Source organism: Nomascus leucogenys, chromosome 17 (genome assembly GCF_006542625.1).
Source record: "Nomascus leucogenys isolate Asia chromosome 17, Asia_NLE_v1, whole genome shotgun sequence".
Classification (NCBI taxonomy): Eukaryota; Metazoa; Chordata; class Mammalia; order Primates; family Hylobatidae; genus Nomascus; species Nomascus leucogenys.
This window is the reverse complement of record NC_044397.1, coordinates 78,782,536-78,804,873: the sequence shown is the minus strand read 5'-3', so window position 1 is coordinate 78,804,873 and position 22,338 is coordinate 78,782,536. Positions and strand designations below refer to the sequence as shown.

The 22,338-nt window shown below is 39.4% G+C and overlaps 1 protein-coding gene and 2 long non-coding RNA genes across 6 annotated transcripts in view; 1 reads left to right on the top strand and 2 right to left on the bottom strand.

The window, feature by feature from the left end:
• The window catches only part of SNX10 (sorting nexin 10), an 83,139-nt gene extending 77,054 nt beyond the window's left edge, over window positions 1-6,085 (top strand). For all 4 annotated transcript variants that reach the window (XM_012496974.2, XM_030795866.1, XM_003270442.4 and 1 more), the window contains 2 exons: window positions 3,587-3,799; window positions 4,257-6,085. In XM_012496974.2, the coding sequence (XP_012352428.1) occupies window positions 3,587-3,799; window positions 4,257-4,338 (295 nt within the window). In that variant the 3' untranslated portion in view covers window positions 4,339-6,085. The remainder of the gene's footprint in view (window positions 1-3,586; window positions 3,800-4,256) is intronic.
• On the bottom strand, window positions 1,799-3,696 carry LOC115830860. The gene is made up of 2 exons (XR_004026366.1): window positions 3,497-3,696; window positions 1,799-2,009 (listed from the first exon to the last, which is right to left on the bottom strand). It is a non-coding gene; the product is annotated as an uncharacterized LOC115830860 (long non-coding RNA).
• On the bottom strand, window positions 3,785-7,832 carry LOC115830861. The gene is made up of 2 exons (XR_004026367.1): window positions 7,739-7,832; window positions 3,785-4,334 (listed from the first exon to the last, which is right to left on the bottom strand). It is a non-coding gene; the product is annotated as an uncharacterized LOC115830861 (long non-coding RNA).
• Between the last annotated feature and the right edge of the window lie 14,506 nt (window positions 7,833-22,338).

Below are 22,338 nucleotides of genomic sequence, written 5' to 3'. Positions count from 1 at the left end.
AATCCCAGGACCTGGCAAATTTAAAATTAGCAGTACTCTTAAATGCTGGCTAAATTTGGTATGATTGTGAGATTTTTCAAATATATTCATTTTTCTTCAGTCTTAATTATAATCTCCCTTTTGTATTCTTGCCCCTGAGTAATTATAAACTTAAAGTCCCTTCTAATAGTTATGAAAAGAAAGTTACTGGCTAAAAAATACAAACTCAGTAAGTCTCTAACTATGAAAAATGGAATTCCTACTGATTTTTAGGTTTGAATGGGTTTCCAATTTAGGTTTGAACAGATATGTTCATGACTGGGAGCCGCTTCCCTTCTTTACGGAATTCATCCCATTAATACAACTACATTTACCCTACAGTTTAGACTTTAGTATCATGGTTTTGTATTTCTTCAAATATTAAGGAATATTAAAGTTTTTTTACAAAAGGCTAGTGTTGAACCATGACAGCTAGTTTTACACACACACGATTTTTATGTCTTTGTGTTCAATAGAGGGCACCACAGCATAGATCATGAATGTCTTCAATGAACATTTGTAGGTTTTATTTTTTCTTATAGTAAGAGCTAAACAGGCTGAGTTAATTTTTTTTTCTACATCAAACTGCTAACCTTCCATGTACTATGCAGATGTGTATATATATCATTGTATTGGGTTCAGCAGACCCAGGACATCCTTAGTTAGGATGAAATGATTTTGCATAGCTATATATTGTTCTCAGCTAAACCAGCATGTAATACATCTAATAAAATCATGTTGAGGAAAACTGTGCTTTTCAACTGTGTCCAGTTTAGGGAAAAAAAACAGATTTTGCTTTGTTTAGTCTAAAATTGTTATGGGGAAAGGAATAACTTCCGATTTGCACTGTAAATATCTTTTTAGAAATTCTATAAAAATCCTAGAGGCTATTTTTTATTCCTTTTATAAAGGTTTGAAAGTCATATACTTTTTAAATGGAGGTTTCTACAAATGACATTTTATTGACTGTTTTACAAAGTACTCTTTATATTAGGTTTGAAATTGATTTTGGGCCATTAGATTTGTTTGTGGAAAATATGGCACAAACATGACTAAGGAAAAAATAGGATTTAATATTATGATGGTGGCAGTCACAGCCCTCTCTGATAGTAAGCCAAATAGTACTCAAAATAAATTAATTATGCTCACCTAACCAGAAGGGAAAACACTCTCAAAAAATTTCATTTTAAATTTCAGAATGAACTATCTGACTAAAATAAGAAGCATATAAATACATTTAAAAATATTTTTGCTTATTTAAAACTCATGGAGTATGGTGGCATGAATTTAGCCAGAGAAACAGAGGAGATTCCAAAAACCAAAACTGTGCCTAGCCGACTCACTGGTTTGAACTCTAGGCCTGGGGGAGTGTTGAGATGTCCCCTCCCCAGCCACATCTTTCTCCCTCTTTAGAATTGTGAGCTAGGTGAGCCTGGCTCCTTCTCTTTTCATCTGTGTGTCCTCCAGATGGCAGTATTGAGCAGAAAAAGAAAACGCTGGGAAATAATGAGTCTAATGTACAATAAAATTGGAAATTGAATTATAGCTCAAGAAAAAGGACAGTAGCCTTGAGGTCCCGATCAACCTGGACTCTGATCACTTTTGTTTGCTGTACCCATGTGTTAAGTTACTAGCAAGTTAATAACAACACGTGAGCGGTTCAAGGCTCAGTAGAATTGCTTCAGACATGAAATAAAGCTAAAATGAATTTGTGTCCAATATCATTGGCATTAGTGCTCATTACTTTTGTGGTGTAATGCCTCAAACCATCTAAAATCAATTTTAAAGATTACCCATTATTTTATAAAGAAAATAAAACACATTTCCAACAGAAACAAAGCCACGAGTACAATCCCATGAACAGTTCCTTGTACTTATGGCAGGCAGGAAACCGCTGACAGAGGCCACAGGAAACACTCTGCTCGGACTTCACAGACTTCACGATCCAAGTTCATATTAATGGATTGTTGCTCCATAACTCTTCTCTTAATCTGAAGTATTTAAAACAAGAATGGTAAATATTTGTAAGTGTAGAAAATAAATCTCAAAGAGTAGTAAGAGAGATTTACTACTTAGCTACTTGTACTTGGTAAATTAATCATTAACATGTGACATGGTCATCTTTTGGGAGGACCCAGGGCCGAGGACACAGAGGGAAAAAGAAGGATTTAGCTGCTTTGCTTGAGGTTTTGTCTTTTAAAAAGCACAAAGGTTTTACTTTTCCTTCTAATAGACCAGTAAAGAATATTTTCTCAAACTGTAAACCTGCTGAAGCAAAGGCGACAGCTAGATTTTGGTTTTAATACTGTGCATTTTTAGGCATTTTTGCCTTTGTTAAGAATAATTGTTTTATTTTGTAGAAAAGGACTTGGTATTATAATGACCTTGGATTTTCACTAAATTGATATTAATGGCCAAAAGAGATTTACTTTCCTTATTACTTGTTTAAACAAGCAGAATATAAGGTAAGGTTCATTTGGTCTGAAATACATGATCTATTTTTCACAGATCGTTATATCGGAAAAATCTTATGTTGGACAAAATTCTACTTGGGTTTTAGTGTGTTAGTTTTGTCCCCTGTATCTAGTCTTAGTGTCTCCTCCTACATAATTATTGAACTATTAGTAGAGACTAAATTATCATATGTCAACATCTTTGCTAAAAGATAAACCAGTTTTTATTTAAATATAAAGGTATACTTTGATTTGATTTCATATTCTAAGATGTGCATTTCAGAGAAAACACATTCACTAATATGAATTTGAGCATCTATAGATTTTGCTACAGGATAGTTTTTAATCTTCCATGTAGTTCTGATGCCCTGGTTGAAATCTGTTCTGTCTTTGTAAACTTTGATCTTAAATGTGGGAAGAGCAATACGTACTCATCACAAAATTATCATATTTTAATGATATATATGGTAAAGTTGGCTGGGATCAATTTTATTTGGTTGCTCATTTTGACAACACAGAGATTCAGTGTTCCTAAAGATTTTGGAGAAATTTACAGTTAACCTTAAGTATTAAAAAAAGCCATCTCTCTCATGAGCTGTCGTAAACATGCCCTTAAGTTTATAACTAAACTTGTAAAGTTTTAAAATGTAAAATATGCTGAGAATTGTATTGACTTCTTCATATAATTTTTAATAGTAGTTGAAAGTTTTGATGTTTCATGATAGCCTATCCCATAAAGATCACTGAATTGACATGCTGTTGGCAGTAAATTTTTTAAAGTAGAATAACTTTTTATGACTATATAAGCAAAATATTTCCATAATTAATCCACATGGTAATAACAGATGGGTAAATTGAAGAAATGTCCTTGAAGTTATTCTTTTAACAGATGTTCTTAACTATTAGCTTCATGTTTTTACCCACCTAAATTTCCAAATAATTGAATAAAAGTTAACATATGCTTTCCTCCCCTTAATGGGCAGAGCCCATAATTGATAAAAAGTTTACCACAGTAGAGAAATTACCTTCAGTGGTACATTTCTAATGTTTTTCTTTCTTCTACCCTATCACTGACCATCCTGTTCAATTATTTTTCCTTTTTTTTTTTAATATAGAGTCCTACAGAATGCACTTTTGCTTTCAGATAGCAGCCTTCACCTCTTCTTACAGAGCCATCTGAATTCAGAAGACATTGAGGCGTGTGTTTCTGGGCAGACTAAGTACTCTGTGGAAGAAGCAATTCACAAGTTTGCCTTAATGAACAGACGTTTCCCTGAAGAAGATGAAGAAGGAAAAAAAGAAAATGATATAGATTATGATTCAGAAAGGTATTTCCTTGCATTTTGATTTAATGTATATGTATTTATATAACACATAGTATGCACATATGCACGTGTATAGATATATATACACACTTCACTTTTTTGTTGATGTAATACTAAGATAATGAAAAAATTAATTGACTGAGATTTTATTGAGCTGTGACAGCTCGTCATAGTAGTCTTCACACACACCTCCACACTGAATTAATGAATGCAGTAGAAATTCAATTATTTGCATTCTGATTATGTGACTTTCATTTAGTCAGACTTGAATTATTCGCGTTTAAATTATCTAGCTAAAAAAATATCCAACTGCACTCCAAATGGCTAATTAAAAGTCCAAATTTCCTGTCTCTCTTTGTGACTGGAGATAATTAAAGTTCTCCTCTGTTACTCAGGCTTTGAGTGTGTTGTGAAAACCAATTTCCTCTTTTTATTATTTTCCCCCTCTCTTCTTTTCCAGTTCATCCTCTGGGCTTGGACACAGTAGTGATGACAGCAGTTCACATGGATGTAAAGTAAATACAGCTCCGCAGGAATCCTGAAAAATAATTCTAATGTTACTATCTTAGGAATAGCAAATTATGTCCAGTCATAGAGAAGAAAGCTTTATAATAATACATTCTTACTTAAAGCTCACTGTCATGATGTTAGGTATTTAAATTCTTAAAGATGTTGGGTTGTTTATTAGTGGTATTTTTATGTTGTCTTATTTTAGGTAAGCTTCTGTGTAAAGCTAAAAATCCTGTGAATGCAATACTATCCTTTACAGGCAGACATTATTGGTAAACAAGATCTTGCCCTCCAATGAAATGACTTACATGTTTTAAAAAACCTAGTTGGTTTTATTGAATTTAAAAAGATAGGTAACTAAGTAGCATTTAAAATCAAGATAGAGCATTCCTTCTTGTATCAGTGGGGCAGTGTTACCGTAAACACGGTGTATATGTTGTTAAACCCTGTGAAGAGTGACAGTGTAGACTAGACTGCCTCTCTCAGACGTGTGGCTGATATTTTGTGGATACCTCCCGTGCACTGGCAAAACACCATGCTTTTGGGTGTTCGACTGAAATATTTTAAGAGTATTTAACCTTTCCAGTATTCTGTTTCACGCTTAGATGGAAATGTATCTTATGAATAGAGACATATTAAAATAATGTTTACATCTTAGAAAACACATAGATAGTGCTAGTAATATTACTTATAATTACAATATATAGATTCAGAAATACATTTTCATTGTCCAAAATCAGCTTCAACAAATGGTTTCTGGAGACAAATAATTTGTTTTCATTATCATTGTATAATCAGGTTAATGATTTATTTTTTGACTAAATGTGCAATTTCTTATCACTAGATAACTGTCAGTATCAGTAGTGGTTACTTATTACTTAGAGGAAGGATTTTATAAAGATTAATAAATTTAATTTTACCAATAAATATTCCCATAATTTAGAAAAGGTTGTCGACTTGCTAATTTCAGAAATAATTATTCATGTTTAAAAAGCCCCTTCTTTTAAAGCATCTACTTGAAGATTGGTATAATTTTCATAAAATGTCTTTTTTTTTAGTGTCCCAAAGATATCTTAGATAAACTATTTTGAAGTTCAGATTTCAGAAGAGGCAACATTTTCTTGAGATAATTACCCAAGTTTCATCCATGTTGAATGGTACAAAATATTTCTGTGAAACTAACAGGAAGATATTTTCAGATAACTAGGATAACTTGTTGCTTTGTTACCCAGCCTAATTGAAGAGTGGCAAAGGCTACTACAAAAAGCAACCTTTTCATTTTCACTAGGAGTTTAAAAGCTATTGTATTATTAAAAAGTCTTTACAATGCTTGTTTCAAAGAACCAACAGAAAAAAAAGCTAAGAAAACTAAGAACTAACATTTAAAAAATTAAATTTAGAATAAGAATGATTTCTTTAATTTGTCCTTTTTTTCTTTGGTCTAAAACATTATTAAATTTTTGTAAATATTTTGATTTAGTGTGTCTTAGATGCTCATTATTTTAATACAGGAAAAGAAAAGATTTAGTAATTTCTTACCATGCTAATAAGTAAAGTTTATGCCATCCAGACATTTAAGAGCGATCCTCATCCCTTCAGCAATATGTATTTGCTATTTCTGTTTTACAGCAGTTTTGAAAAACACATACTGTGCTACCAATTGTCATATTATTTTTAGATGATGTAACATAGCCATCAAAATTAATATTAAGTAATGCCTAATACTTAGTATGTAAATGTCATGAGATCATTTTTACATTAAACGTGAAAAAAAATCAACTTTGCCGGATCACTTATTTTATACAAGAGAATATATTCTGCCTTAGACCCAAACTCAGTGTTTTTTATTTTTTATGAGGAAATTTGGTAAAACATGGTTTAATATTAGCTATAGTCGTACATATTTGAGGCTTTTAGTCTTGGTTTAGTTGTTTCAGTGTCCACACACTGGCTTCTTAAAACTGATTTCTTGCAGCTGAGATATTTAGATGAACTTCAGTTCCCAGTGGTTTTCTTGCTTTGTCTCTTATTTTTCTCTGGCATATTTTTTATAAAGCTTTCTTTAGGAAAAAGAAAATAATTACTGATGTAACTAACTTGAACAGATGTTTATTTAACACTATTTTTAAAGTGACTTAAGTGTAAAGAATTCTAATCCTGGATTCTTTATGATTACAATACAGCAAAACTGCATTTTCCCTGGCGAATTCTGAAAGGGTAAACTATTCACCTATAAAGCCAACTTACGTGTTTTGTCGTAGAACTAGATTTATATATAACCCAAAGGTTTCAACAGCACTGAATGTCAACAACCTGTTACTTCGGCTTCTTATAAAGTCTCACTTAGAAGAAAGTTACTTAATTCTAGTTAAAATTTCAAGTCTTAAAAATTACTAGGGACAAACAAGTATTTATTTTTAAGCAGATACTATTCCTTAAGATATTAAGTATCTTGCCAGTTTTTCAAACCTAGTCCACATTTTATTGAATAATTAAATACAAACAAGTGATATGCAGTATAAAGTAAAAGAACAAAATTTCTTTTATGACAATTAAGAAGTTAAACAAATTCATTTAGCCTGGCCACAATCACCGTTATATCCAACAGTAAACTGGACGTTGTTTTGAATTTGGTTTGTATTTTTTGGATGCCTTAAGGATTCATTATTATTGAGCTACTGTGGTACAAATAAGGTTTTCAGTATTTGAGGTATAAAAGATGACCCCTTTTCATTAGAGGCCTCTTAACATTTTAAAACAAAAATAACAAAGCTTATTCTGTTTCTAAATAGTTTTCCTCTTAATATTTAAATTACTTAGCTGGTAGCCTATGAATACAAGGCAACATCTTTTCAATGAAGGGAACAATTTATTTCAATACAATTTTGTGTTTTTGTTTGGAATATAGACCTTTTCGTAGTTTATTATATATAAACACATTTTCAAATACAAAATACTGTCTGAAATTAGTTACTGCAATTTGACATTCAAAGCATAGAATTTTCTTTGCAAATAAAGGTCATAAGAAAATAATTTTAATAGAGTGGAGTTCAAAAATTTCAGAAGGATGTAAATAAGCAACAATTTCTTTAACATTTGCTATATATACAAAGGACTTTGGTTCTATTCTTTGCCATATGCATCTTACAAACGAGTCACCATTGTCCTTTTTTAGCAGACACAATTGCGCTTCACTCCTACTGGAAACTTTTCTAGATCATGAGCAGTGCATTGGACACTAATTTATTTTAGCTGCGCAAACTCTGGTAGTTAATGACCCTTTCACTTTCTCCAAAATTCCAAAGACTTCTTTTTAAAAGATATAGAGGAAAAGAGAAAAAAAAAAAAAACCATTAAGCTACAATTTCCTGCTGAATTTAAACTCTGGTCTAAAGACACTATGTAAATGGCTTATGCTAAAAAGGAAAATACCCTTTCTCCCCCGACGAGAAGTGTAGATTCATCCAACCCCATACCGCTTGTCTTTGCTGCTAGAGGTACAGCACGGGCATAACTTGTGGTTGTGTTTTTGCTAGTTTCTTACCTCTGGGCCTTCTTTATAGCTTTGCCCCCCACCCCACTGGCGGTGGCGCTCCCGCGGCTGCACCCTCGGCCGCCTGTTGGCTGCGGCGCCTCCGTGGCCCGCGCGCATCCCCTGCGCCGCGTCCCGCACACGCGCGCTCCCGCCGCCTCCCGCCCAGGCCGCTCCGCCGGCGGCGGCGACTGGGCGGCAGGTAGCTAGCCAGCCGGCCTCGGTCCGGTAACCCATGGCAACCGCCCTGGTAACCCATGGCAACTGCGCGGCGGAAAGGAAAAAAAAAGCCGGGGGGGCGGGGTGCGGGGGGCGGCGGGCGGTGAATGGGAACAACGACCGCAAAGAGACAGCGATTTACCGCGCGGGCCTGCGGCTCCCGGCCGCACCTGCTGCAGACTGGCCCGCGAGGCCCCTTCCCGCGCTACCATGACGACTTTGGCTGCTGGGGAAAAGAGCAATAAGCAGAAGGCGCTCGTGCGGAGGGGCTCCGGGCGGTGCGCTTGGGGTGGGAGGCTGCCTTAAACGCCGATGACCCTCCGGGCCTCCGGGTGCCCCGGCTTCCAGGGCCCCGCCAGGCTGGAGAGCGCGCGTGGAGCGGGCCCTGCCGCCTGGGGGTTGGTTGAGGGGCGGCCGCGCCACGGCCGGGGCTGGACTCCAGGCTTTGTTCTGCAGACGCTCGCGCCCGGCCGGAGGAGGGGCTACACCGTGCTGCCCCGGCCCAGTGGGGCCCGGCCCCCGACGGTCCCCGCGAGCGGACGCGGTGGGGCCGGGCAAACTCTACGTGCCCTAAATTTTGTCATCTGCACACGCATCGCACACGTTAGTTAACCCCTTTCCCTTCTAGGCCCCCGAGAACCTAACCTGCCTGGCGGGCGCGCGGCTGCGTTAACCTGCCCCCTCCCGTCTGGAGAGGGAGGGGACGGTCGGGCCTGGTGGTAGGACTGGGCCACTGGGGAAGAAGTGCGTGTCTCCAGCTCCAGAAACGGGCCTGGATCAGGGTGCTCTGTGTGTGTGTGTGTGTGGTGGGGGGGGTCAGGGTGCTGTGTGTGTGAGTGTGTGAGAGTGTGTGTGTGTGTGTGTAGGGGGGTGATACATGTTTTCCACTCGCTTTAGGCTGAGGCCCCATAAGCTGGACTGTGTTCTAGTCCCCGGAAAAAGCGCGCGGCCTCTGACACACCAGGTGCCAGGCCGCCGAAGGACAAAAGGGGGCGCTGCCGGGCCAGTGCGGATGCTGCAGCCGCCCTCTGCAGAACGCGCCCTTGGTTGGGTCTGGCGAGCTGCCCGCGTATTGGAGTGGTGTTAGGGCTCCCAAGTAGAAAGAACCTGTTCCCTACGTAGGTGTCGGTTGTACTTAAGAGCATCATTTGGTCGCTCGTATATTCGCAGAACCCCTAGCCTGCAATAAGATGGTTCAGGAAACACAACCAGAACCGGTCCCATTCGGTACCCAGCAGCTACGTGCATCCAAGTCCACAGAGGCATGTAGTGGGGTGGAGGGACCACGCTAGGAATCTGGAGGTCACACATCCAGGTCGAGTTTTAACTAGCTGTGCTTCCAGGCACATTGTGATGTTATAAAAAGGAAAAGATTTGGCCTGGATGATTATGAGGTCCTCAGACCACTCTCTGTAGGTGTGTTACAGTGACAAACCCAAATAGCAAAGCCATCTGGAATATCTTTTTTTTTAAGGCAAAGGCCTATGCAAATATAATATGCACACGCTTCTGAAAGGTGATTAGATCAACAGTGTTTAAGATATCCCATATTTTTACTGGTAGACAAGGGAAGCCGGCTATGTAGAGAATCCTATTTTAATCCTTTCATAAAGACAAGAATCTTAGATCTTAGGGAAACTTGGCTTATTTTCACAAATATGCACGTTCTGGGTTCCACTGCTTATAGAGGACCCGGTACTGGGGAGCATGTGCTGTTAGAGGTAAAACACAGGTGCTGACCTGCCCTGGGATCCGTGCAGTACAATCCCAGCTCTCTGCATAGCGGTGTACTGGGAGCCCTGTGCTTTCGTTTAATTTTTTTTTTAAACAAAAGCAATTACAGAAAAGTGCAAATTTAACGTGTGACATTTAACATTTTGCCATGGCAGGCAGCCTCCACTTAAATGGGGCCTTTCTGCGGAACAACAGGAGCCAAAAGGCCTTGTGTCATGGAGTAATGTAAGACACAATCTGAGCTGCAAACGCACAATGAATCGGGAAGGATTTATGTAATTAATTGACCAGTCTTAACCTGTTATCGTGATGTAAGGAATTTGGAACTCATTAATTTGGGCTCTGACAGATTTCATATTAGAGCTGGCAAATATGGATTGAGCCTCTTATTCTTGTAGCAGCTGGAATTTCCGTGACAGTGAGGCTTAGTGAAGAAGACCTATTGCTGGAGTCAAACTGCCTCTTGCTAATCAGTAGCCCTGCTCTGTATTAAAGGGATAATGAAAGAAAAAAAAAAAGGAAAAAGCATATTACCTAGTTGGGGGAGTGGAAGGGGCTTGTGTTCATTCTGCTAGTACGTGGGTTGAGCTCAAGCATTTGTAGCTGAACCAAACATTAATTGCAATCATAGTTAGGTGATTTCTCAACACCTTGAGAGAAGAGAAGGTAGAATGGTGTCAGGGTCAGGTTTGATACGATCCAAGTTAAAGAGGGATTAAAAGACAGAGCCTCTGAATTTCATCTGTGTGCACATAGAGACTGTATGAAGAAAGAGATAGAAGTCTTACGAGGGGCAAATGGGAGTTTTTTTGGTAACGTCATATTCATAAATGAGCAGTTCAGAGCCCTGAAGGAGAGACTGCCTTTCTCAGGAGCCACTTCCTCACTCCTGGTGGGAGCTCCCTAGTGGACCCCATGAAACCCAGAACTCACATAATGAGCGTTTAGTTGATAATTTAATCTGTGTCCTCTCCAAATTTTATGATGTTTACCGAATCACCCATTTGGAAATGTCCAGTTTCTTCTTTGAGATTGTAAATAAACTCAGTAAAAGTCTAACTTTCATTTTTTTTCCACCCTTGACAATCAGAAAATTGCTAGGTTCAAAAAAGGTCCAAGAGATTAAACAAAATGGTTTTTTTTCTTCCTTCACAATAGTTTTCCCTTATTGCTGTACTATGTGATAAGGTTAATATAACAGCTGCCATAAGGATCATTAATATAGGGAGATAAGCAAAGTTGCATGCTGGAAACATTTGCAGGGTATCATTTGCCTTCTTCTGCTGATAAAGAAGCCTTAGGTAACAAATACAGATCACAGGCACTGAATATTTAACTTTTTAGACAGAAATTCCAATCGATCTTTCCTAATATGTTATTATTCATAAATACTCTTTAAAGTTGGGTACTGACTGCTCTCAAAATATGATTTTTAAAAAACATTTGTATGTTACCTACCTTTTAAAGTTTACAGTCAAACATAATTTACTTTTTAATATGACAAATATGCAAAAACAAAGATTTCCATGCCCCTCTCTTCATTCTTATTTTTCTTTTTTGAAAATTGTCTTAAATTCAACCAAATTCCAAAGTAAAGAATTTTCCTTTTAGTTAGTGATAATGGGATTTGATCTATCAGTGAAGTGCTCAGTATAAGGATTTGTTTTTGATTATCTTGTTAACAAGTGATTTCTTTAGTTTTGGCTCCATTTAAATGAATGCATAAAGATAAATGCTAGAAATTTGCATCAATATATTAATGTTATCCTTCATATTGAGAGCAAAAAGGGAGCTAGTATTTGTTATTGGTAGTATTATTTCAGTGAGAAGGCAATGAGGATAAACAATTGATACCAGCAAGTCTTGGATAACTAGTATAAACCATGACAAGGGCGATTAATAGTGTATATAAACACACTTCAAGTTTGTATACATGATCTCAGCTCTCACCTAGTGATTTCTTTGTATTTTTTTAAAGGGTGATTTGTAAGTTGGCAGTTACAAGGCTGTCAACTCATGTGCTGTGTGTACTGTTTATATATTAGAGGTATGGAATAGACATACTGAAGTGTGATTTACCGGAGAGAGTGTTGATTTGGAAGGATGTCTGGTGAATCAGGTTCTGGCTCTGTGGCTGGCACGTACCCAAAGGCAGTTCCCAACCTCTCTGGACCTCAATTTCCTCATCAGTACAATAAAAAGACTGGATACAGAACGTCCTAAAGGTGTTCCCTACAGCGCTAGTTCTGAGGAATGCTAATAAGTTTACTAAATGCTAATAAGTTAAAAAAAAAACAGGATGGAGGTTTCCATGGCCAGTTACATTTTTGGACACGTTGGACTAAATAAAGTTTAATATTAATTTTTCTGCAGGACTTCTCAGTGACTTTCATATGGTAATATTCACTGTGAGGCCAGCATGGTGGTTCACACCTGTAATCCTAGCACTCTGGGAGGCCGAGGCAGGTGGATTGCTGGAGGCTAGGAGTTTGAGACCAGCCTGGGCAAGGTGGCAAAAACCCATCTCTACAAAAAAAAAAAAAAAATACAAAAATTATCCGGGTGTGGTGGCACATGCCTAAGGTCACAGCTACTTGGAGGGCTGAGGTGGGAGGATCGCCCGAGCCTGGGAGGTAGAGGCTGCAGTGAGTCGTGATCATGGCACTGCACTCCAGTCTGGGCAACAGAGCGAGACCCTCAAGAAAAAAAAATTCACTGTGAATCTCTAAGTGTGTGTGTGTGTCTATGTGTATGCGTCTGTGTGTAGGGGTACTGTGCACAGTTTTCCTAAACTGATTCGAAAAAGAAAGGGTGAACAGTGATCCCTTGAATCTACAGTACTTTGGAGTCCTTCTGAAAATGATTAAGGGGCACTTGCATTCACCCTAGGTGTTCTTGAGGCCAGGGTGCAAGGAACATGGGATATCATTAAATGAGAATGATTCCCCTTCAGAGAACAGGTTCTACAGAGAGGCAGGGAGTATGGTACTAAGTTTGTTTGTTTATTTACTTATTTATTTTTGAGACAGGGTCTTGCTCTGTTGCCCAGGCTGGAATGCAGTGGCACAATCATGGTTCACTGCAGCCTCAACCTCCCAGTCTCAAGCCATCCTCCCATCTCAGCCTCCCGAGTGGCTGGGACTGCAGGTGTACACCACCACGCCTGGCTAATTTTTTTATATTTTTGGTAGAGACAGGGTTTTGCCATGTTGCCAAGGCTGGTCTCAACCTCCTGAGCTCAGGCGATCGTGATGGGATTACAGGCATGAGCCACCTTGCCTGGCCTCTCAAACTTAAAAGTCTCTGTTTCTTTCACTCTCTCTTATCACCCTACCAGATGCTCCTTGACTTTTGATAGGGCTATGTTCCAGTACACCTATGGTAAGTTGAAAATATTGTAAATCAAAAATGCATTCAATATATCTAACCTACTGAACATCCTAGCTTAGCTTACCTTAAACATATTCAGAACATTTATTTTAGCCTACAGTTGGGCAAGAACATCTAACACAAAGTCTATTTTATAATCTAGTGTTGAATACCTCATGTAATTTATTGAATACGATACTGAAAGTGAGAAACAGCATGGTTGTATGTGAACTTGACGTACAATTTCTACTGAATGTATATTGCTATCATGTCATTGTAAGTCAAAAAGTCATGAGTCAAACCACCCTAAGTTGGGGACCATATACAGTCATGCATTGCTTAACAATGAGGACATGTTCTGAGAAATGTGTCCTTAAGCAATTTTGTTGTGTGAATATCACAGAGTTTACTTGCACAAACCTAGATGGCATAGCCTACTAAGCACTCTGGCTACAAACCTGTATAGCATGTTACTGTACTGAACACTGTAGGCAGTTGTAACACAATGGTGAATATATGTGGTCTAAACATAGAAAAGGTACAGTTAAAATACTGTATAAAAGATAAAAAATGGTACACCTGTAGAGGGCAGCTCCATGATACTCATGGGACAACGGTCACACATGCAGTCTGTTGTTGACTGAGATGTTACTATGCAGCACATAACAACATATCTCTCTCTATCCCATTCCTCTTCAGCTTCTTTTCAAACTCCTGACAACTTTAGCCTCTTTCTGATTTTCCAGACCCAGCCAGCACTGGCTCTTGTCTTTCTCCCCCTTTTCTTTAACCCTCCAGATCTATTCCTCACTGTTCTCCCGGTAGCTGTCAGAGTAAGTACATCTGACACGGCAGTCCCTGGCCCTCTCGGCTCCTCCCCACTCGAATTCCAACCTTTGCAGCCATAGCATAGGAACTAGTCTGACAAAGATGGGATTCTCCTGAGGAGTCTGGGGTGGGGGGCATTGGGGCAGAGGTGGTGGAGGTAAGGGGAGGGAGAGGTAGGGGAGTGGAGGAGGGGAGGGAGAGTGGAGGGTGGGAGCAGGTGGGCACACCGGCTGTCACAGTGGTGATCAGAGACAAGCCTGCAGTCTAACCCTGTAAAAGGTTTTCCTGAAACTCCTAATTTTGTTTAGTAGTAATGAACACCACTTGCATCCAATTTTTGTTTTCCTCTTTGTTGGTCTACCTACCAAGTTTATCCCCTGACCTTCAGGGGAACTCACCCTAAAGCCACTGTGTGAAAACCAACCTTATTTCTAAGAATATTTCTAAGGTCTATGACCTTCTTTGGTAATCCATGACGAGGATTAACCACTCTTTTTAGAAAACCATTTTGTCTACATGCCTCATGTTCCCATTAAATCCAATATATGGGCAGATCACAGGCCTCAGAATAAATGCGTAAGAAGGCCTTGTGCAAGGCCACCAGGGAGGGAGGAGGCAGTGGTGCCCTCTAAGCACATTGACATTCAGAACTGAAATGCTGTGTAGAACTGTGCCGCATTTGGAGAGGGGAAGCTAAAACGTGTCTGTGGGTTGGAGTCAGCTTGCAGGGTTTATAACACAACTGTATTTTACATTTTTTTGAAAAATATTAAGTTTGCCTGAACCTTTTATTTTCTAGTTGAATTAGTATTTCATCCTAAGTTTTGCTTTAATTTATGGTTCTTTTCTGAATCAAAAGCTATGTTAAATAATGACCTCCAAACTCAAATGTGAAATTGGTGTAAAGGTTTTGACAGTGAGTTGTATTGTGAGCGGTTTAATTAAAGTTGTCTTAGTGGAGTCTAGTTGTTTCTGTAGTTGGTGGTTCAGCCTGACCTCAAAACAACAAAAAAATGTAACCATAGTAAACATTTCTTGAGCTCTAACATTGTGCTGACCTATAAGAGAGTCAGAAATAAGTAAAGGTTTGGTGAAGCCAGGTAAGATTATACTGTCTGTTAGAGTAGAGGAGATGGTTTGAAATAAAATGGAAATAAATAAGGAGCTAGAGTCACCTGGACAACACTGTAGCTGTAACAAAGACACCCCAGATGGCAATGGCTCCAGTGAGGGAGAAATCAATTTCTCTTTCAGGTAACTCTCCAAAGCAGGTAAGCAAGCCCTGCTCCAGGAGGCTGCCCAGGGACCTGGACTGGAGGAGTGGCTCTGCCATCCTCAACACGTGCTTTCCCGGATTGCTCCAGTCAGCCCTCTTTCTAACCAGGATAGGAAAGGAGAGAACATAACTGGGGAAAGCACCTTTTAATTTTTTTTTTTTTAGACAGGGTATCACTCTGTCACCTAGGAGTGCAGTGGTGCAATATTGGCTCATTGCAGCCTCGGCCTCCTGGGTTCAAGCAATCCTCCCACCTTAGCCTCCCAAGTACCTGGGACTACAGGTGTGCACCACCATGCCTAGCTAATTTTATCTGTTGTAGAGATGGGAGTCTTGCTTTGTTACCCAGGGTGGTCTCAAACTCCTGGGCTCAAGCATCCTTCCTCCCACCTTAGCCTCTCAAAGCGCTGGGATTACAGGTGTGAGCAATCATGCCTGGCATAATTTATTTTCCTTTTTTCTTTTCTTTTCTTTTTTTTTTTTTTTGAGATGGTGTCTTGCTCTGTCGCCCAGGCTGGAGTGCAGTGGCGCATCTTGGCTCACTGCAACCTCTGCCTCCCGGCTTCACGCTATTCTCCTGCCTCAGCCTCCAGAATAGCTGGGACTACAGGCACCTGCCACCACGCCCGGCTAATTTTTTGTATTTTCAGTAGAGGCAAGGTTTCACCGTGTTAGCCAGGATGATCTCGATCTCCTGACCTTGTGATCAGCCCACCTCGGCCTCCCAAAGTGCTGGGATTATAGGCGTGAGCCACCGTGCCCGGCAGCATAATTTATTTTTCAATAGAAATTTTCAGACATACACAAATGTAGGGATAATGCAGTATGAGATATTCCCGTGCACCTATCACTGAGCTTAAACAGTTACCTTTGTATGGTCAAACTTGTATCATTTACATCCCCCAAATATGTCCCCCATTGCTTCGCTGCATTATTTAAAAGCAAATCTTAGACATCTTTAAGAAGATGATCTGGAAGTTGTACACATCACCACATCACTTGGTGAGAACTCAGTTACATGACCACACCAGACACAAGCAAGGCTGGGACATGTCTCTAGTTGGGCAGCCGTGTACCCAGGAAGAAGGAGAGAATGCCACACTTGGGATTACAGGATCTGAGGAGGTAGCCTTGAAAAAGGCCATAGAGGTTGAAATCACATGGCTCAGAGGAAGATCAAGGACATTTCTACACTGTAGTCAAATCCAGCTGATGCCCAGTGCATACTGACACCTTGCGAGGGCTGCAGTGCAAGTCTTGAAAATCTTATGCACTCGCATTTTCAGCAAATTCAGCATTTGCCAAACAAAAACAGAATAGCAAGATGAAGTGGCTTAGAAAGGCACTACCGCTCTTGCTCTTTTTCTCACCTGTGTAAACTTAGCTGAGTTAATGGTTTTAGAGGAGAGAAAGTCAATATATGTGTAAATTATCAAGATGGTTTATGTGCTTCTGCTGTTGGAAACCTGTCTTTTAAGGTGCTATAAGGTGTATGTGTGTTTTAGACTTTATGTATTTTCCTGTAATAAGAAGAGAACAAGACACCACAGAACTTAAAATATGCAAAAGAAGAAATAGTTTACACTAGTGTAATGAATCAATTCATGTTAAAAACATTTATTGACCATGTACTATATTCAGAAGATTGAGCTGGGTACTCCAGCAGATAGATGATAACAAACCTTCAGCCCCTGTTCTTGGAAACTCTCAGTCTGAGGGCAGACAAACATGAAAACATCTAACTATAATGCAAGACAGAATGAATCAGGTGCCATAGTTGGAGGTAGTGGACATCCATTATCTTACCTGCCCAATATCCATTCTCTTCCTGCAAGACCCTTGATATTTCTCAGGGACCACCCCTCTCCACTCTCAGTCCCTGTGGTTTGAGTGGAGCTGAGTCAACCTTCATCCCCGCAGGGGGGTGTAACCCAAGTCTAGTCAATCAGAGTAATTGCATTTTCCTGGCCCAAGTGATGAGTGGTTCATAAGTGGTCACATGCCCAGTCAAAACCAATGATCTTTTCTCTGTTGAGAAAAGAAACTCTCCTCCTCTGGGATGGCTGGGTAGGATGAAAGCCTGGAACTCTGGGAAGCTCATATTGCCACTGCCTGAAAATGGAGCCCACACCAAACGTAACTGAGCTGAGAGATGAATTGAGTGGGTCCTGATGACATCCTTTAAAACTGTCGGATATTTCCCATGTCGAGCACTGCAGTAAGCATATCATTCACTGTTTTATTCATTCATTCGCTCACTTGCTGACTTTACCTGTGCAGTTGCATTTAATCCCTATACAGTAGTTCCCCCAGTCGCTTTCTGAGGTCTCAGTTACTGGCCATCCACTGTGGTCCAAAAATCGGTGAGTACAGTACAATGAAATATTTTGAGAAAAAGACCACATTCACATACCTTTTATTACAGTATATCATTATAACCACTCTATTTTATTATTATTGTTATTAATTTCTTAGTGTGCCTAATTTATAAATTAAATGTTATTATAGGTATGCACATACAGGAAAAAACATAGTGTATACGTGGTTCAGACTATCTGAGGTTTCAGGCATCCACTGAGGGTCTTGGAATATACCTCACTGGATGAGGGGGGACTACTTTAACATTAATAGAAAGTGGGTGCAATTATTCTCATTGTATAGATAAACCTACTGCTAATTAACGGAAAAGGTGGGATTGAACACAGAATCAGATCTGTTTCTAATACCCTATATGGTTTCTCAAGGAGAAAAGAGCTCTTATAAAACCAATGTATTCTCTTAGCACCTAGAATACAATAGTGCATTCACTTAGAAGGGGCCCCTTATATATTTCTTGACTGGGTGCATATTCATGGTGTAAAGAATGGTGGTGCTGTTACTTAGAGTGGGAAGCACAGGAAGAGGTGCAGGAGGAAGAGAAGGGGAGGATGAATTCAGGTGTAGCCAGGATGTGGGTACAGGAAGAGATGATATGCCAGAGGTGAAAATGTGAGGTTGGAATAGGGCGAAAGGGAGAGAGGAACATTTAGAAATTTTCTGAGAGGAGAATTGATGAAGGACATCTTTCCACAAATGTTATCTCCGTGAGGCCTTCCTGGACCCCAAATTGCAATCTCCTTCATTCCCTTTTCCTTACCTTCCCCATCTCTCCTCCCTGCTTTGTATTCTCATAGCATCAATCACCTGTATCTAAATAGATGTCTATTTGTTTTTATCTATGTCCTCTGCATCCCCATGACAATATAAGCTTTACCTGAGGAGGGAGACAGGCTGTTGTTCATGGTGGTATCCCACATGCCTAGACTAGTGCCTGGCACACAGGAGGTGCTCAAAGTACATTTGTTGAATTAATAAATGAAGGAGTGGAAGTGAGTGAGATTGCTCACTGATGGCAGACATAGAGAAGGGTAGACAGAAGACCTCGGAAGAGGAGACCCTGGAAGTGACTGAGACAATCTAAGAGGCAGAAGACAAATCAAAGAGCCATTCCCAAGAATAAGGAAAGCAGAGGGCTTCCAGAGCAGCACAGCCAGCAGGGTCAAATGTTGCTGAGGGGCAAAATATGGCCGAGGCCATTACATCTTCGTTAATGTTGCACAGCATCATGGTGTGGAGGCTCTTGGGATTCAGAGTCAAACACGAGGGTTTGAATTCCAGTCCTGCCATTTACTAATTTACTAGTTATGTAAATTTGAGTAACTCTCTAAACTTCGGAGCCTTGGTCTGTTTACCTGTAAAATGGGTATAATACTGACCCTACCTCAAAGCATAATTTTAAGGATGCACTAAATTATTATATGTGAAAGACATGTACATGTGTGAATTATTGCCATTATCAGTGATTTGCAGTCGGTAGAATAAATATCTACAAATAAAGGAAGTCATGAAAAATTTTGATAAACCATTATTGTTTGGGAATAATTGATTTCAAGACAAAACTAAACACATGATAATTCTTGCTGTCATTTTCAAACACTATGCATATATATTTGAAAATGAGCACTTGCATTTATGAATTTGAATTTGGGGCATTTTCTTTATCAGGACTGTTCTCAGCTTTTTTATACCCCTTCTTACTTAGGCTATTTATGCAAATGCACAACCCCAGACAGACAAGATGCAACATTTCAATTCTCTGTCAATTAGGCTGGAGAGCTGCATGCAACCCTTCCCTTCCTTCCTCCACCCCCCTTGCAAGCCAATCTTATTTTTTATCCTTTGTAGTCAGAATGTTGCATATCCCAAGTCTTTCTAGAAAATCACTGATTTTATTTATGCATTCGCCTTTTATGTTGTAGGTTTTGAGTTAGATTTAGTCCTGGTGGCTGAAAGTTCAACATTTTCTGAATGTTTTTCCCAAAACCACAACCATATTTGGCAGCAAAGAAGCTGGAGGGATGAATAGACTTCCATGTTGCTTGGTTGTAGATAGGGAGATGCTGGCAGAAATTTGCAAGCATTTGCATATATACAATTGTCTGTGATGTTTGCTTCCACTCGTGCTCTCTTTCTCTGCCCTCTGTTCTCTTTGTGCAGTGAATTACTAATACAAATACAGATAATGAAATTTCTGATCCCAGACTGCAAAGCAAACGCACATTTTGGAAGGTATGTGGGGAAAATGGATAGGTTCTTTTGATCTTGTTGCTTTAGCCAGACAAGGAAATAAGGAGAAAGTAATTACAGGGACTTGTCTTTGAAGGTAGAATGAGTGGCACTGACAGGGTTTCTTTTCACAGAATCTTGTAGAAATGCTATTTTCTTGTTAATACCAATAGGTATTATTCCTGGAAATAGAGTTTATGTATTAAAATGTGTGTTCAGCAGATGGGACACCATCCACAGGAAGCAGAACAAGTTCTGTCCTTGTGGCTACAGGACAGAGTGGATCTAGGGGTGGGTGAAATTTGTCCCCAGGCTGGAGGCATTCCCCAGGGCAGCCATGACAGTGCAAATTCTAGAGGTGGAGTGAAAGTGCATTTGTCCCTGAAAGCATCCTGTGGTAAATCACCGCTCTTGCATATTCAGAAGTCATCAGTTTCATAAGCAGAAGCGTGACTCTGTTGGGCAACGGGAGGTGGTAACTCAGTGTCTCTGATTAGGTGGCAGTGATATCAGGAATGCTCAGCTTGCCTGACTTCAGAATATGTTCCTATTAGCTATCAGAAAGCTCCCTGGAGAAAAGAGCTGAAATGCAACTTTAATTGGCAACTTTTTAGGGTAACAAAGAACATTTTCTTATACCTATCCCTGTGGTGGACCTAAAGTTAATACATTGGTAAGTGAGCAATTCGAATTAAGTCCATGCTTTCTTAAACAAACAAGTAAACAAAGAAGTTTTAATTGTCAGTGTACTATGTACTTTATGGCACAACATGATCACCTTTGGTTTAAGAAATGCATATCGGCTGGGTGCACTGGTGCATGCCTTTAGTCTCAGCTCCCTGGGAGGCTGAGGTAGGAGGATCGCTTGAGCCCGGGAATTCAAATTCAGCCTAGATAATATAACAAGACCTTGTCTAAAAAAAAGCATGCCAATTCTTTTCTTCTTTTAAAATAATTTTGATTTTACGTATTGTTGACCCTTCATCATATATCATGTGGTAAACACCAATTCTGTTTGTCTGAATAGGTTTCTAAACAACTTAAGCTTGTGCTGACAGCTTGTATAAAAATAACAAATATTCGTTTTTTATTTCATGCAAATATCGCATGCTGTCAAACAAGACGGGCTTAAAGAGGCTAGGATTTCGTCTTTTGTAGCTCACTAAGGGACAGCTAATCTATAGCAGAAATAATTTTAAATGTAGAAGTGCAGCGTGGAAAATACAGACCTCCCCCTGGTTGAAATGACATTAGTAGAAAAAAAAATTTAGCTGAAAAAGGTTATGAAATGCTTATTTTGTTAGACAGCTTAAAATATGTTGGGAATAGATTGAGAGAGAAATGGTTTATAAGAAAAAAGACTGTTCTAACAGCTATTACTTTATTGGAAATTAGTTTAGTGGCATTAAAACTCTTTAAATAAACATATGTGAAATGATATAACTTTGTGTTGAAACAAGGTTAAGTAAAAAACTGAAATAGCATTATTATGGATAAAGTAGAGATCAAGCCCTTGAAATTACGGATATTAAGGAACTCATTGGGCAATCACTGGGTTCTTTGCTTTCTTTTCATTCTTTCTTGGCATATCCTTTATGGCCCATAATGAGGTAGGCAGAGATACACTGTTATAGCTGCAGTTTAGTGGCAGAAAGTGAATGAAAGAAAATTTCTCTTAAAAATGAAAACAATATTCATCCTAATGATGCTGTTGGACTGTCCACTACGGAGATTTAAACTAGCATATGAAATTCATTTGCAGATATAATGGATACCAATCTAAATATGAAATATTCATATGTATGATATTGCTTCTGTTTGGATTCCTGCTGTCTGCCATTCTAGGTGGGATTGTGGATGGATTTTTCCCTCTCACTCATTTCCTGTTCCACAATGCCTACTGTGCAATATTACTGGGCTATGTCAGCCACCTAGCTACCTTCCTGGTGTGACTGTTGTTCCTACTTTCCTTTATACAGTGAAGAATTAACTGTTCAGGTACTGTCATCTGCCTTATCCAACACACTTTATAACACAGGGGGAGAATTTTAATAAGACCTCCAAGGGGCCTGTTGCCATTTTTAGGGAGAAGGTTTCCTACAAAGGAAGTGCATGGAAACTCCCAAGAGAAAGCTAAAACCCCCTGCTGAGAGGAACCCGTGTCATCCCATTGTATTGTCTACCTGTCACCACAGCCCTTGCGTGATTCTGACAGACTGCTCTTTTCTCTTGTAGCCAGTGCTGCTTAATGTCATTTTCTTGGTTGAACATCTTTATTTCTGACTTGTTACAAACCATTAACTAGTTTCCAGGTTTCAATGTCCTGGCTACTTTTGACTAGTAAGTCATTTGGCATAACAAGGTTTCCCTTTATCTTCTTGCTAAAGAAAATCTCTACAAGAAATGATCAGTGTTCCAATTTTTATGAATCCTAGCAGATAGGAAGTGCCTGTCATCGGATGCGAGGTA